The sequence below is a fragment of the Gopherus evgoodei genome, chromosome 6 (assembly GCF_007399415.2).
Source record: "Gopherus evgoodei ecotype Sinaloan lineage chromosome 6, rGopEvg1_v1.p, whole genome shotgun sequence".
Classification (NCBI taxonomy): Eukaryota; Metazoa; Chordata; order Testudines; family Testudinidae; genus Gopherus; species Gopherus evgoodei.
The window spans coordinates 92,949,007-92,966,613 of NC_044327.1; the positions used below are offsets into that span (position 1 = coordinate 92,949,007).

The 17,607-nt window shown below is 37.0% G+C and overlaps 1 protein-coding gene across 3 annotated transcripts in view; it reads right to left on the reverse strand.

Annotated features, from left to right (window-relative positions):
* Positions 1–889: 889 nt before the first annotated feature.
* The window catches only part of PIK3R1 (phosphoinositide-3-kinase regulatory subunit 1), a 70,892-nt gene continuing 54,174 nt past the window's right edge, over positions 890–17,607 (reverse strand). For 2 of the 3 annotated variants that reach the window (XM_030566902.1, XM_030566903.1), the window contains exons 7-15: positions 9,578–9,680; positions 8,877–8,975; positions 8,571–8,751; positions 7,959–8,084; positions 6,872–7,014; positions 6,453–6,629; positions 6,288–6,356; positions 3,246–3,416; positions 890–2,736 (exon numbers count right to left, since the gene is read on the reverse strand). In XM_030566902.1, coding sequence (XP_030422762.1) covers positions 2,547–2,736; positions 3,246–3,416; positions 6,288–6,356; positions 6,453–6,629; positions 6,872–7,014; positions 7,959–8,084; positions 8,571–8,751; positions 8,877–8,975; positions 9,578–9,680 — 1,259 coding nt within the window. In that variant the 3' untranslated portion in view covers positions 890–2,546. Of the gene's footprint in view, positions 2,737–3,245; positions 3,417–6,287; positions 6,357–6,452; positions 6,630–6,871; positions 7,015–7,958; positions 8,085–8,570; positions 8,752–8,876; positions 8,976–9,577; positions 9,681–11,046; positions 11,217–17,607 lie in introns of those variants that run through there. The other variant, XM_030566904.1, reaches the window with a different exon arrangement.

Here is a 17,607-nt window from a genome sequence, read left to right on the forward strand (position 1 = left end):
TTTGCCTAAAGAAAATAATTGTAATACTTTTCCTCCAACATGTTTAACATTTTTAATTTTTGTTTATCCTTATAAGGATATTTTGACATTCTATGAGGGTTGCTTAACTGCTGTATATTGGATGGATTTGAATTTCGAGCTCTGTTGAATGACATTTAAAGCAGAATTATTGGTGAAGTAAAGGAAAGGCATTACAAAAAACAAATTTAGATTGTCTCACTCTGAGAAGTCTGCCTGGGAAGGAGAGATGAACTGTAGGCTTGTATAATTGGAAAAATGATTTTGAAATTGTAATTGTCCTGAGACATTAATGATGGTTGAGCTTTGCTCCCTGATATGTGAAAGATTAGGTTCTGGTAAGATAAAATACATTCCACAGAAAAGTGAAGTCAACAGGCTAAAAAACCAAGAACAAAATAAAAACAAAAACCTCACAGCATCAGAAATGAAGAGGTAATGTAGAAATAAACCACAGGAGACAAACTAATTGCCTAACAGTATTTCTAAAAGGTAAAGATTTCTAAATAAGTACTTAATACTTCGTTTTAAGAGATGTACATTTTTGAAAGGGGAGCAATAATCAGAGAACTCAATGGGATTTATTCCTGCCATTGTGCATGCAACTAACTCCCTTTAACAATAAAGGTTGTTCCACTTGTAGTTCAAGGAAAAACAAATTCATCATCTCTCACTTGGACTAAAAATCTTTAAGATTCCTCTCAGACATCATTGCCCTATTAATCCATAAAACGTGAAGTAGCAGCACGAATTTATCCAATGTTGTGAGTGGATAACCATGTCAGAAACCCACAGTAAATAACCCTTTACAATTTTGGTAAATGGGACACTGACATCCTTTGTTTCTTTAACTAACAGAAATCCTGTAACTCTTTGGTACCTGGAATTTTAAATTTGTTCTTTTAGATGACATTACCTTTCAGTAAATAAGTTTGTGAAAATAACAAAAGTTTGTTATGGAAATTGTAATGTTAAAAAAGCAAGGTTTTCCCATCTGAATTTACTCTATCTTGTACTCTATTGTTCAGAACAAACTTGGGGGTCTTTTTCTAGTAATACAAAAAACAAACACATTTTAGAGAATCTTCCTTCATATGAAATGAAAGGTATCTTGACATGCTGACAAAAAGTCTCTACTATGGTAGGTCAAGATGCTGGATTTACTTTTTACGATGGATTTACTATGTGGATTGAACTTGAACTTGAAATCCAAACTGACTACTATAGTATCCAGTTTTTCATTTGTTCTTCCACAGTAACACTCAGAAGAGGATGCACATCTTTTTTTCTTCCAAATACAAAGACAATCGGGACAGAAGTTCAAAAGACTTTAAGAAGCAAATATAGTGTGGTACCGTATTCTAAAGATATCCTTGAAACAATATTGTTAGACTCAGTGATACTTTGTAATGCTCATATATTTTTATTGAATAAAGCAGCTTTGAAGCTTATCAGGCACTGCCCAACAAAATATTTAGTTAGTTAAAAAAAACCAAAAAAAAAAACCCCACAAAAACTTTTTAAACCTTCTATACAAGGAAAACTGTAAAATATTCATAGTTTAATTCTGAAGCCAACTTTTACTGGCATCCTGTACATTTCTTAAAAAAACAAAACAAAACAAAAAACCCCAAACAAAATGATTAACAACAAAAAATAATACTCAGGAAAAACATTTTCAGGCAACAAAAAACAGAAAAAAGCTTATCCTGTAGGTATACTTGAAAAAGAAATACAAGCAAAAGAAAATTCAGTATTGCATAGCACTGTCTAAGGATTCAGCTTTCAGCAAACAGAAAAGAGAAAATAGAAACAGTTTGGTATTGATAGTTTCCATTGATGATCGTTAGTCATCCACTATGTACATTTTTATATACCATATGCCATTGAAAGTCCCATTCTCTTCAGTCTTAAATATGTTCTTAACACGGGATTTTAAACGTCTAAACAAAACACTTCTTGGCACTTTGCTACTACATCATTTCCTCTGAACAACATACTGTAACCGAAGTCTTTTTAAAGTGTCTCTTATAAGTGAAAGTGCCATTCTGCTACATATCATTCATCAGGAAACGAAATCCACAATGCTCTGTGCCTGGATCCACTGAGTACAGCAACACCAAATCTGAACCTCACCACGACTGAGAAATTCCATTAACAGAATTACACAGACCTGTTGCCCCTTGGGTTTGCAGAATCCCACATTCTAGCTGGTAAAGCTTCAAAGAGATCGTAAACAAGCACCATGGTTCAAGGCCTCTATGTTCCTGCAGGGAGATAGGTATAGCATTTCCCTCTTGTTGTGTTTTTTTTTTCTCAATAAAAAAGCACTTTAGATTAGAAACATACATTCACAGCTTAATACTGTGATCTCTCCCACTGCAGCTGTCAAGAAAGCTCTAGTTCCATCTGAAGACAGACAGCTTTGATACTGCAGCTGAAATTCACAAATCAGGCTGAAAGGAACCTTCTCTCTCCAGAGGCCAGTGTTGTTGATTTTTTTGTTTTAAAACAGAGTATTAAGGTCTTCATCGCCTCTGCTGTGCATATACTGGGTAGGCTAGTGTGACATTGAGAGAGTCATTGTGCTGCACGAGTGATGTGTGTTGGTAATGTAGCACCAGTTCTTTAAGAGAGCTGTACAAGTTATATGGCTCTGCAAATCCATACCCAGTAGGAGTTTTGTTTATGACACAGTGCTTTACTTCTCCATCCACCCTAAAAGGAAAAAAATAGAAAGGTCTTTAATTTGTCAAGAAAGCAAAGTTTACATGTTAAAAAGCAGGCTAGAGAATAGTGAATTGACAGTGAACATATAAATGGTAAATATATAAAATGACAGCATTCTACATTGGAATAATTCCATTCATCTTAAATCTAACCAGAATTCTCACTGTGTCATGCATTACACACTGTTTGGATAGGCAGAAGGTACAAAACTTGGTGGATCGACAGCCAGTAGTTCTATTTTGTCATTCTTCCCCTTCGCTATAAGGTCCATCTGTGGGAACTTTCCAGGGCTGAACTTTGCAGGAGAGAGAGAAGCAGCAATGAGAGTAGATGATCTTATGCCTGACAGCCCAGACCCAAGCCTGCTGAAGTCAATAGGATCAGGCCCTGACAGGATATCTGCTCATCACCCAAGTAAACTTACTAGCAACAATTTTTTTTTAACCTCATTGTCACCCCTGTGCTTTACAAACAATGCAAACAATCAGGATACATACACAACAGAGCAGGCATAGCAGCCCTGTTTGCTGCTCTCCCGAACAAGGAACGTTCCATCCCGTTTTCCCCGCAGCAGATTTTCAGCTTGGCTTCTGTTGATATTTCCCACATTCCATGTTCGCTCGTCATGATGGGGCAAATCCTCATCATCTTCAACCATAGAGTATTGGCTGTACAAATATGAAAAGGATAATCAGAGAAATGTAGCACTCATTGGGACCTCGAGAATTCATCAAGTCTAGCCTTCAAACACAGCATTTGCAAGGGCTTGTCCAAGATTTTTTGACCCCAGGATCTCACATCCAAAGCAAGAATCATATGCCTACACCAGCAAGCCACATTCAGTAGTGTTAGTGTTACAACCCAGCCACATGGGATGGAATTTCATAGTTATTTGGACTACGGTAGCTAGATGAAGCCTTCAACCAGGGTCAAAAGACCTTGACAGAAAACAAGCAGCTGGAGACTGTGGAGAAATGGAATAGTGCTCCCCCTGCACACTACAGTAAGCCTGCCAGCCTGCACTGGTGGGCCCCTGCAAATTTGTCCATCAGTATACTTCTGTCTAGTAGATTTAGATCTCTGGTTAGTAGGTATCTGGTCAGTTTTTCAAGCACTAAGTAAATACATTCATCTCCGAGTCTTTGATTGTAGTTAGCCTCAATCTGTGCTACAATCATTAGTGTCCACTGTTGGAATTCAGTTTCTTTGGAAAATTCTGGTTTCTCTCACTAATGAACACCAGCTACCTTTCTTATCCTGCCACACCCCATTATCCTTATTTGTATTTCTACCACTCTAACTCCAGCCATCTCCTAGACAGGGATCCCAGTTGTCTGTTTATGCTCATTTTCAATGTTTATTTTGGCTATATTATAACTTCAGAAAACAATCTGAATGGTGTCAGAATAAATATGAGCAGAAATCAGATGGCTCATTAGCAAGGAAAGACGTAAAATAAAAAAAAGCAATTTTTTCAAGATTTCATTTCATGTTTGGACCCTATGTTCCCAAACTGTGGCCTTGTCTGCACTAGCTTTATTTATGAGAAATCTCCAATTAGTTCTAGCGTTCAGAATAAAATAATAGAACCACAGGATTAGAAGGGACTGCAAGGGTCATCTCGTCTAATCCTCCTGCCAAGATGCAGGACTAGTTGTGTCTAAATCATCTAAGACAGATAGCTATCCAGCCTGTCCTTGAAAACCAGTGATGGAGCTTCCACGACTTCCTGAGGCAGCTTGTTCCATTGTCCTGCTCTTCTTATAGTTAAGAAGTATTTCCTGAGATTTAATCTAAATCTGCTATGCTGCAGTTTGAGCTCATTGCCTCTTGTCCTCCCCTCTGTGGCAAGAGAGCAAAATTTTTCTCAATTTTTTTTTTTATGGCAGCCTTTCAAGTATTTGAAGACCTCTAATATGTCCCCTCCTTAATCTCCTCTTTTCCAAACTGAACATACCCATTTCCTTCAGCCTTTGCTCATATGGCTTGCACTTCATCCCTTTGATCATCTTTGTTGCTTGCCTCTGGATCCTTTCCAGTTTTGCTACATTCCTTCTATACAGCGGTGACCAAAATTGGACACAGTACTCCAACTGAGCCTAACTTGTGCTAAGCAGAGTGGTACTATCACATCCAGTGATTTGTAGCACCTTATTGACTTTGTTGACTTTCATTTTGCTCTCTATTCCTACCTCCAGGTCATTATAACAGATGTTAACTAACACCCAGAACAGTTCCCTGTGGAAACCCACTTGAGATCTCCTTTCAACCTGACATCATTCCATTCATAGTTATTCTTTGTTGTGGTTGTTTAAACAATTATGTATCTGCACTTTGGTGCAGAATTCTTGTCATAACAATGATGGGAGGGCTAATTGGGACTGGCTGCCTACATTTTCGCCACGTTATCTTCTACCTGTGCTCTGAAAGGTTAAACAACATGGTTGTAAAAATGCCTGTGCCCTGTCCATCCAATACTTCCATGATTGCCAATCCTAGTGGAGCTGCACCAGTTCTATAGCAATAGAAGACAACTAAGAAAAGCTAAACCACTATTTTGGACAAAGCTAGAGTGGAACCATAGAAAAACACATCACTGACCATGCTGCTGCTACCTTTGACCAAGAAAGCCTTCTACACAGGCAAGGACAGAAAGCAACACAGGGTGATAATGTTAACAGGATATGTATTCCACAAGTATTCCACATGTATGACACCCCTTCTCACATTCAGGTTTTATTTTTTTTAAACTATTGATTCATGAAGTTACTCTCTGCATTCTTCTGTTGGTTAGATTTGGTTTTAAAGGGAAACTAAAATCCATCACTATAGCCACTTCACATAACCTGGAATATTCAACAGTTTCATGATCAGCACTTTTCACCCATGATCCATGTGTGGTGATGATCTAGTGGCCAAAGCAAGTTAAAAACCTGTACCCAACTCATTTGCTTTAATGACAGAACAAATACCTGCCTCCACTAAGAAAAGTCATAAACTGGAATATAAAGGCAGAGCAGATTCACGCTCTGGATGAGCTATTCCATTCTGTCCATTTCTGGTGATGGTTGATACTATATCACCACCAATACTTTGCACTTGTAAAGAGTCTGTCTTCAGAATTTCTCAGAGTGTTTTATAAATATTAATTCAGCTATAAAATACCCCTCTGAGGTATTTATATCATATGATCCTCATTTTACCGACAGGAGCAGCAAGGTTAGAGTTTAAGTTCAAGTCTCTTAAGAGGTCAGTGATGGAGTCAAGAGCCAAACCCAGAATCCTAGATTCCAATTCCTCATTATAGTCACCTCACCATACACTTCTCTTAGGTATCAATAGAAGAGCAAAGGATAAGACTGGTGCCCTTGCTAATATTCTCAGTAAAACAGATTCAGGTCCAAATCAGTATCAGATATGCTCAGATACACTGTGCTGTGCCCGAGAATCTTCCAACAGTCATTGAACTAAACATGCTTAAACTCATTCCTGTGTAGAATTATTTGATTTCAGGAATATTCAATTCCTTAAATACTCACTCTTCTGTATTTTCATTGCCCAGCCATTCATTTAACTTCTTTTGCCGAACACCTTTTTGAGTCAACCACCTGGAAAATTAAAAACAGGTTTATACATTTTTTTAATTGGCAAAATTTGGACATTATGGGAAAACTAAATTCTTCGTAATTCATACATGTACTTACATCAAGTACTGGTCTCTTGTCTTTCTCAGCTGTATAAGGTCTGGTTTAATACTGTTCATACGTTTGTCAATCTCTCTATATTCAGCTGCTTGCTTCTTTAAATCCTCTTCTAGTCTACGTCTGCTGTCTACAATTTCACTTATTCGAGACTTCAGCTTCTCATAGTTGTGCATTATTCTGAAGAGAAGAATTGGGTTTGTTATACTTGGTTAGATCTTGGTACATAATCCAGGTTTCCTATTTTCACTTGTAAATATCTAAGACAAGTTTATTTTTCAAGATTCAGTTGCAAAATTTGCAAGTTGTCACCCACTGCACTTCAGATTTATTCTGCTGGCGTTACATCTCACGTATGGACTTTGTATATTTTACTTTGTCTAAATCACACAAATTTTAAACAAATAAGCACTGGTACCAACCTTTGTATTTCTTTTTCATTTCCTTCCCGTTTAAACTTTTCAATATACTCTTTGCTGTATCTTTCTTGTGTCTGGCACTGCTCTTCAAATATTTTTATTGTTTCATTAAACGCTTCAATAGCTGTCCTTTTCATTTGAATTTCCTGAAAATAAAGTAATCATCATTATAGTCCCTATAAAATTGAAGAGATGATTTATTGGCCTATATCTCTGGAAAAGTTTAAGTTATCTTGTAGCAAAATGATTGTACTTTAATATCCCTGAAGCAACGTATGTGTTGTCTGTGGACTCTTCCAATATATGAAAAGCAAACCTTGTACAACTTGCTACAGTGATGCTGCTTTCCAAGAAAGGCAATGACCACATGTAGAATTATCTACTACATTTGTTTTATATATTAGTTTTGTTTTTGCAATAGGAGCCTTTCATCACTGCTTTGTTCTCTTACAGCTATAGTTGGGACTCCTGAAATATTAAGCTGATCTGAGTGATTACTTGGGGTTTCACCCACAACTCCAGTACGCTATAAAATTCCCATCTTTTAAGTAGTTTCTTGTAGGTTCCAGAAGGCACAGTATTCATTCTGCAACTATAAAACAATGCCACTTCCCTGGCATTTCCAGGCTCTGCTAATTATTGGTAAATAAGAGGGAGGTGGGTTGCTATTCATTCCTGCACTGTGTCTAGTTGTCACATCCATGCTCCATACATTTTGCACATGATACTTTTCTCTCTAAAGAAATTCTAAGGTATTGTGGTCATTTTAATTTGTGCCTTCAAGACATGGGGATCAAGACCCTACAAATGGTCAGTATGCAGAGCTGCAGCCAAACCAGTAGGAGTTTTGCATATTGTGTGTTTGCAAGAGTGGGTACCAACCTATGGTTATATTGTGCAGAGGGCAACAGCTCAGACATGAGTAAATGATTCCAACTTACTGAACTATCACATCAAGTAACTTTTGTCTTTTAAAAGAAGAAAAGAAAAAAAGTATCTCAAAGTTAACATTAGCGATTTATATCAGTGTCCTTCTAAAACCAAAGAAGAAGTCCTGCACTCTACAATTCCTGCTTCAAAGATAACTCACCTGAGATGTTCTGGTGTAATCTTCATAGAGTCTGTCATATTCTCGACTCTTTTCTTGGAATTGAGTGTTATATTCATGTAATTTCTTTCCCACTGCTTCAATACTGTCCTCTTTCACAACTTGATCCTGGGAGGATAAGCAGAAGGAAATATATCCAGTAAAGAAACAGTTACACAGTACAAATCTTCATAATAAAATTGGTTAAGAAAAAAGTGACCATGAAAAGAAATACAATATAACTTGACATTTCTCTTACAATATGGAGAAGAGATGTACTGAATGCACATAATATGCACATGTGAAATGAAATTAAGCACAAAAGACAATTTTGCACTGCCAGCATGCAGCATTATGCTGAAAATGATATATTTCATCATTAAAATTGTCATATTTAACCTGATATGTTTATTTCTTAACGAGCTATCTGCAGTGTTTAAAGTTTCTATTATTTGATGTACAATTTGTAAAGTTGCTTTCTTTTTTTTAAGTCTTAGATCCAGTTTATTCTTATCTCAAATATTAATTGAAGTGAGTTTCTCCATATTGAATGGCTCTACACGCTAATAACTTTTCTGTACATAAGCAGAATAAAAAGAGAATAAAAAATGTTACCTGCTGGTACTTGGATACTGGATAAAGTAATTTTACATCCAGTTTAGGATTATACTGGGCTAGAGACTCATTTCGGTAGTGGTTTATTAGCTCAACCACAGAGTTGAAAGTTAATGGATCAGAGAAGCCATATTTCCCATCTCGGTGAAATATTTTGATTAATTTGTTATTTCCCCCTTTCCTGTAAATAAAGTATGGAAAACAGTCAACCATATGTCAGATGCTCTTGCCAAAAGAAAGTAGCATTTTTAAAATGTAGCTCTGTAAAAATATATTCCAATATCAGAGTCTAGCTGAGTATTTTACCTTAGTGTAAGTGTGTAGTCTCCATGCATTTTGGTAGAAGCATCTCGTACCAAAAAGGTACCATCAGCAGTGTCACGAAGCTTCTCATTTACTTCTTCCCTAAAATGAAAGCAAAAGTAACTATGACTACCTCTTACTCATTTCCTCACTGTAATCTGTCATTTCTCCCTCAATCTTTCTTAAAACAGAAATACATCTTTGCCTTTTTCATCAGCCTTCTCTATCTCCTTAAGAACATTACATTCATTTCATAGTTCTACTGGTGAACAAATGGAATATAAAAATGCTGTACCCAATACCCTCCCACTGCTGGAACAGATTTATATTTATGCAAAGTTCTTCCTACTTGTTCATACAAGCCTGCACAATTGGAGCATCCAGTGACACCCTACTGTACCTATATATAGTAAGGTTAAAAATGTTGCTTATATACAACATTTTTTAGTCTAGTTTATTAACACAACAGTATTGTGCCTCAGAGTTCTGGTCTTGGATACAAGAAGGGGGAAAAATGATGGACATACTGCATTCTGACTGACTGTCAGTCACTTTTTAGCCATCTTTGCAACAAAACCATCTATGTTGTGTTTGTGTTGGAAAATGTTCTGAAAAATGGTTCTTAATATTACGATCATTCTTCTGTAGTTAAGTAGAATACAAAGATAATATAACAAATACACACATGCCTTTTTCTGTCTTACCTTGAGATATCTCCCCAATACCATTCAGCATCTTGTAAAGACATGTTGTTATTCATACCGTTGTTAATTACAGTATTAGGTTTTGGTGGTTTAGGAGGCAGTGCTGCAGAGGAGGGAGGAACAAAAAGTTGTTTGTAGCCCAGCTGCAAATTAAATAGTACATGCCTCAAAATTCTAATTTGTGCTATGATTTACAACAATCATTATGTCAAAAGAAAGCTAAAATGATTGCAAAACACACTGTTTCTGTTACTGGCAATCTTTGAAAGACACCGAATAAATCAAGATATTTGACTGTCAACAAACAATTACACCATTAGGATGTACTATACCCAAAGATGTAGGTTACTGAAGAATACATTTCAAGCAAAACACAACCAAAAAAATTTAAAAAAAAAAAGAATTTTGGGGCAAAAATGTTTAAACTGAAGTTTTTCACCTTAGTCCACCTCCTACAACAAATGTCTATCTTGAGATCATTACAAATAACAAAACATGTCAAGTTTCATTTTTATTTTTCCTTCTATTTAATTATCCAAGAGGAATTTTGCTCCTTTCTTGTATAAGAGCTGCTGTGGGTAATAAAAACAGCAACACCACAGCAATACTATATGTTTTAGGAGAAGGAATGAGTTTCTCTGATCCTCACCATTTTGTACAATGATCTGCTAAAAACCACTTTCAGGAACCCATCTGTGACCCAAATATCCCTACTGTTAATCTTAGTATTTGACAGGATAAATTGTGTTCCAAATGCCAAGTCTGATTAAAAACCACATCCCCTTTTCTCAATGTCACCACTGGGTGCCAAAACAGATACTGCAGCATTTCTGTCTTACTAGCTAGGAGGACAACATTGGAATCAGCATTAAAAATGAAACAAGGTTTAGAGTTCTATATTAAATTTTACATTATTTATGTATATGATTGTATAATATGCTTGACTGCAAATGACAATGTTTTTATAATAATAAAGAGTGTGTCAGGATAGTATAACAATTCCAATATCAAATGACTAAATGATACAAACTGAGGATTTAAGTTATTGATAGATTTTAAAACGTTTCCGCCAAGACAATCCTGCATACTGATGTGTAATCACTGTGTCAGGAAACACAAGTGTATTTATAGGAGCTCTTGTCAGTCATAATATAGAGCAGAAATAGCAAAAATGATGCAACATTTTTAGTATGTAAACAGAACTAAGACTACGTATGAGAGAATACAAACAAAACTGAAACACCTGAATTCAATTCAATTCTTATTAAAGAAGAAAAAAGGTATTTACTACAGACTATGATTCTAATTGCTACTTCTATGCATTAAAACCACAATTGAATTCCAATTTATGAAAAAAAGAATTTGCATCAATGACAAAGTAAGTAAATCCTAAACATCTAATCAGGATTTTGCAGCAGCTAGCATAAAGACCAAAATGAACGGTTTTTACAATAAGACTGCAGTATTACCTGGTAGATCCATTTCTATGTAAAACATCAAGTCTGTGCCACAATTTATATCTGTCTTGGGATATTCTATATCCAGTTCTTCCATATTCCAAACACTATTGTACATTTGTATGAGTTTCACTGAGTAAAGCTCAGTTATAAGAAAAAAGAATCAGGCTCTCTTTATAATGGTGTCTTGGAATTCATTTTAAAACCTATAAGGGGCTGCACTGTAACCTATTACATCATAATCCTCAGCCAATCATGTCAAAATAATGTCACCAGACCACTCCTGTTTCATCATTTTGTTCTACACTAACCTTAAAACAATTTCAGTTTCAGAAAGAACCTACATTTAAACAGAATTGCAATATATGAATGATGTTATACACAAACAGACTGAGTATGTTCTCCTTATGCTGACTTTTCCATTTTATTTTTCTGACTCTTTGCAGCATGGTACATTCCACTGCTGGCAAGCTGACAAAGGCTGATATGCTGCAGCATGTAGCTTTTTTTTTTTTTTTTTAAATACATATAGTGGATCTGTGTATACAGATAGGCAGGAAACTTTTCAGTTTCAATAGCCCACTAAGTTTCCTAAAGATGACCATTCAAGATCCTTTAAAAGCCTTTTGTAGCTACTTGACATATATATTTAAAAAAAAGGGAGGGGGGGAATCATGCACTCCAAATATGTAACAAACAGAAATTGCACTTCTAAACAGCGCTGAGATTTCAACTTTGAAATAGTCACAACGCCTTGATACATTTTATATAATATCCAGTGTCTTGCTTCCTTATTCTGTAGTGCAATACAATTGTTAAACATTTTCACTTTAATTTTGAAAGCTTAGAAATAAAATATTGCAATCTCATACTAAAGACGTTAATGAGATTTTTTTTAAAAAAAAGCAGGGCAGTGAACCAAACTAAGCAAAATCTTGAAAAATGACTCTTCTGAACATACAGAGCCTGACAGTCAAAATACATGATTTAGTCTGCCTTTTCCCTTTGTTTCTCTGCCCTACTCTCATCATTTACCATGCTAGTTATTTTCTGAAAGCAGCAGGCATTGTCATTTTCTTATTTATACATCTGACTTTATATCAGCAGAAGCCTCCTTCTATTGAAAATATTTCCTCTCAATCATACTGAATATGAAAAAAGATTTTGACTATTACTCTCTAAGGCTCCTCTAAAAGAATTACTATTACCGCAGCAGTGGGCTACTATGCATAGCACTTATGCATACTTTAATATTCACTATTCTCTATCTAGGCAGAAAACTAGATACCAAAAATATAAGTAACTGAAGCAATTCAGTCATCTTAAGAAATCCTTTTGACCGGCGTATAGCTACAATCTGCACATATTACACAAATACTTGCTATATACTTTAAAATGAACAAAATTATTTGCATCTCCTCAATATTGCACCCACATCCCGACCCCAACTATCCCATTGTAGTTTAATCCTTTTTAGACAAGTACTAGCATGCAAGAAGATGGCTACAGTACCAACATCAATACTTGTACATGCTGGTTTGCCTACACACAATCATGCTTAAGCTCCTCTTGAAGTAGCTTCCCTCTCTTCCCCATTTAGGCAGACAAGCACCAAAGATTCGTTCTTTTGCAGAGGGTAACAGGATACGTAAGATGCTCCCAGACACAAGTCCAAACATTGAACTTGAGAGTTTAGTCAGCCCACCTACTCCTCAAACAGTTGAGTTGCCACAGTACATTAAAATAGGTTATGAGAGATTTCCTACAAAGAATATATTGCTACATATAGTCTAATAGGAGGTTAGTATGATTTTTATTTAAACTTCCATCAAAAACTGCTATCAGGAAAAAAAAAATCTTCCCACTTTTTTTAAAAAAACCATTGGTCAAATTTTAGAGAGCCAGACTTCTAAAATCAGGTTACCGCTCAGCCCAAACTAGTCTAGCTTGCTGTGATTCCATATGGCAAACCAGAACAGGCAGGACATAGACAGGTGATTTTCCACTGCCCCAGCTTAACCTGGTACATTATGACTGGTGATCAATTATAATAAAAGTACTGAAAATATAAACACCCTTATTTCTATAAAGACTTGGGGAGGAAACGCATACACATTCAAAACCACTTACTTTGTAAATTATGCATCGCAAATGCTCACCCCTGTAATACTTGTATCCAACAACCTGAAAAGTTCAGACAGCAATTCTTTCACATAGAAAAGTCTTTTCAAAAGATTCCTTTGTTAGGACACTTCTCTGAATGAATTAGGTGAACAGTTCTGAAAAGATGCTCTGTTCTTTCCAATTAACACTCCATAAAATCCACTCTAAAGAGCTGCAACATGAAGTCAGAAAATCCAAAATCCCTCTTCTACTCTAAACAAATTAAACTTCTGTGCTGTGCAACGGGTATCCACACATTTCTGGTTCATCATTAAAAAGTGAACAGGATTTTAGTACTGTAGAAAAAACCTCAGTAGCTTGCCCAGCTCTCTCAGATAAAGATCTCAGTTTCATGATTAACTTGGGCAGGTTCAAATATTTGCTGAGCCAGGGATTTCAGATGGGGGAGGAGGGAGCTAGAGTCAAAGTAAAAGTTGTCATCAGCTAACAAATGGCCAATGCAGGAGTAACTTTCTCATTTCGCCAAGTAAATGAGAAGACCATTGTAAGTGGATTTAAAATAGTCTCTGTAACAGGCTGCTCAATGCAGTATTAAAGTAACCAAGTGTCAAGAAAAGCACTATGAGCAGCCAGATACAGGAAGTGGCTGAGTTAGTTCAGAAAAAAATAGAATCAAAGGCTTCCTTGTAAAGTTCTGTACCTCTCAGAACAGCCCAGTGCAAAAGTAGCTTGTTTGCATGCCCTACACCACCTCCCACATACTTACAGGACCACAACTACAGGTGTTGATTGAAGACCCTTAGAATGAAGTTCTAAACTGTTTAGTCAGAATAACAGAAAGAGACAAGGTGTGGGAGGTAATATCTTTTATTGGACCCAATTCTGTTGGTGAGAGAGACAAGCTTTCGAGCTTACACAGAGCTGAAGAAGAGTTGTGTGTAAGCACGAAAGCTTCACTCTCGAAGCTTCACACTCTCTCACTAACAGAGATTGGTCCAATAAAAGACATTACCTCAGCCACCTTGTCTCTAATACCCTGGGATCGACATTGCCACAACAACACTGCGCAGTCAGATTAATATCAATGTAACCATTAAACACATGCCTATGTCCATGGTGGTTTCCAATACCAGATACATGTTCTCTTTATTACTTGGTGAGACAAAGGTGGCTTCATGGGCATGTGGTGCAGGAAGGTGATTGGGACAAGTCAATCTTCCAGATTTGAGTGTCAGGTAGAGTACGCATGTTTGAGGGAAGGAAGAGGGAATTAACGGGTCAGTTTCCCCCTTCACTTACATGGCTTCACTCCTGTACCCTCAGTAGTGAAGACAGTTAAGCAACCACTTCAACTGTTCCACTGAAGGAGATCAGGAGTAAGTGAAAGGAGAAACAGGCCTCCTGGGATGGGGCTTAAGACTTCCTGTTTCCTTTACCACACCATAATTAGTATTTCTCCTAATTAGCTGTATTCCTTGGGACCAATTTGGGCTCCTCTGGATTTGCCAAAAATGCTACTGCAACGCCAACTCCTGGCCCCCAAAACAAAAAAACCAACATACACCCAAATTACACAGAAAAAAACCCTGTACATTAATTTTAGTTAATTTTCCAATTAAGTGGTTTCCCCTACAACAGTTCCTTGCTTTGCGTACTAAAGGACAGCCATATTTACTTGCCCTTTGAAGCGGTATTGTCTGGAAATAACATGGCATATTTCACTTGGATGGTAATCGGTCTTTCTGTACTAACGATCAAACCATGAAAGAACAGAAAAACCCAGCTTTTGGTAGTAATTGATATGCACTCTACTATAGGATTTTTTAAAAAAAATATCTAGCCAGTATGATTTATTAAACAGTGCTGTGGAAGGCTCAGAGTTTTGGAGCCATCAGAGAAATCCTGATCTTAGAGCTGGCACAGACTGTTCACCTGCTGGAGATGCCACTTTCCCTTTTCAACCAGCCGCAGTACACTATGGTATTCCCACAAGAGAGCTGAGGGGGAGGAACAACCATCACACCAGCATTGTAATTAGCACACAAATAAGGCACAACTGTGGAAAAGCAGTACTAAGTCCAATTTTTGTTTAGGCTCCAATGACCCATGGAAAAATGAATTCCCACTCATCCCCACCCATGCGATTCAGGCGTGTGTGTCCACATGAATATATGAACACACATGCATTTGCGCACTACAGCTGCATCTGAGACTTTACTTATCTTTACAAGTTACATCACCTCAACTGGTGTGCAGTTTATAGCTTTTACAACTGCTGAAAGATCAGATTTCATACTAATTCTTACTAAACCATTGCTGCTACTTAAAGTGGTTTGCATGCAAGACATACAGTGTAAAAAGCAGGACTGATAGTTGGGCATGGGGCTGAGTGGCGTACAGTTAATTGGTGTATGCTTGTTATAATACACTACATGTGGTTTTACCAATAATTACAAGGCATTGAAAAACCTAAGCTCTACACATTGTCAAAATTTAAAACAGAACAACCTTGTGTTGCCAAGGCTGGAGATTAGTTAACAATGTATTTTGACTTTGTTAAATTAGGTGTAAACCGCATGATTTTTATTAGCTTAGGAGGGGAGCCCTCTGCTGGAGGAAAAACAGAATGTACAACAGCTATAACGGCGAAAAGTCAAAACATCCGTAGCATAGGCCACAATACTCACAGGACTATTAACATTACAAAATGATGTTGAATTACGAGAAACATATAGGCTAAATCTATGGCACTGCATGTAAAGTACTGACAACTGATAACAGTTACTTTTTTTGTTTGTTTGTTTGATACCACAACACACTATAATACAGTTATGAACTAGGGGGCAGATTCTGTACCAGTGAAGTCAGTGGGAACTTTGATACTGATTTCAATGGGACCAGGAGTGAGCCATATGTTTTCCTGCTCTGTTTGTAACTGTACTAAACTCATCTGAAACAACTAGCACCAGTTACACCTTCTGTATATTTCATAACATTTAAGCTGGAAATCTCTCTAACACATTTACAGCTATAAAAGCAGATAATTTGTCTTTCAGCTTTGCCATTAACATTCACGACCACCCCACCAACTAACATTTCAGCAAGTGACATTTTTACCTTTGACCCTATAAAAGCAGTAAAATCTGACATTTCACACCAAAGTTTGTAACATTTGTCACAAGAGGCATCTTTCACAAACGTTATTTTAAAGCCTGGAATAAACTGGGATAATAGCCTAGACAGAAAAGCCAATGTCACTGATGGGGGACAATGTAATATCTTTTATTGGACCAACTTCAGAGACAAAATGTCCAGCTTACCCAGAGCTCTTCTGCTGTGTACCTTGAAAGCTTGCGTCTCTCTCCAACAGAAGTTGGTCCATAATAATTATTACCTCACCCACCCTCTCTCTCTAAAATCCTGGTACCAACACGGCCATAACTACACTGCCAACATCATTCATGACCTGAAAAATCAGCTGGCTTCTCATACCTGTAGGAATTTATAGCCCCAACTTCCAAATACTCTTTTAAAATATGTACATGTAAAAGGACATGCTCCTTGATATTTTTTAAACTGCACTATAGTTACAATACTTTTCTCCTAGCACTGTTGTTTCATACGGCACATAAGGAACACACACCTTTTCCTGATACTATAACCGTCAATTCAATGTCAGAATTCTCAGTGCCTTAATCAGGAGTAGAAGCAATCTCTCCCTCTCCCTCCACCATCTTTATATTTTTGTTTAGCTGATCAAGTTTGGATATATATATTGAAAAATATTTGGTAATTCTAGTCAAAAGACTGAATAGCTGCACAGAACTAGAAAGGGACAATTTAATACAGAAAATGGAACTGGTTAATAATAATTTCAGCCACCAGACATTTTTTTCTAATCTCTCTAATCCTGTATCATTACCTTTTCTTCATAGGATTACACAGATATTGACAAAATGTATTTCATTGTGGTATATTTTTGTGTGGGATTAAACTGTGTCCTCAGTTCATGAACAAAACAATTTTGGGCTGGACATATTGACAGGGTAAGGTTATGTGATTGTGTTAAAAAAATATCAAAAATGGGCCTATGGAGAAATCTTGTTTTTGCCTTAGGATACTCATCATCATAACTACAGATGAAAAGCTACACATGGCTCAATTTAACATACAAGTCCTATTTTTCTTACCTCCTATGGACGCATAGAGAGAAAGAAAGTTTGCATTTTAAAAAACCCAAGCAATTAAAACAGAGGTGGACAAACTACGGTCCGTGGGCTACATCCGGCCTGCAGGACAGTCCTGCCCAGCCCTTGAGCTCCCAGCCAGGGAGGCTGGCCTCCGGCCCCTCCCCTGCTGTTCCCTCTCCCCTGCAGCTATGCCACTATGCGGGCAGTGCTCTGAGTGGTGGAGCGGTGCGCTCCTGCGGAGAAGAGCAGCAGCGTGTCT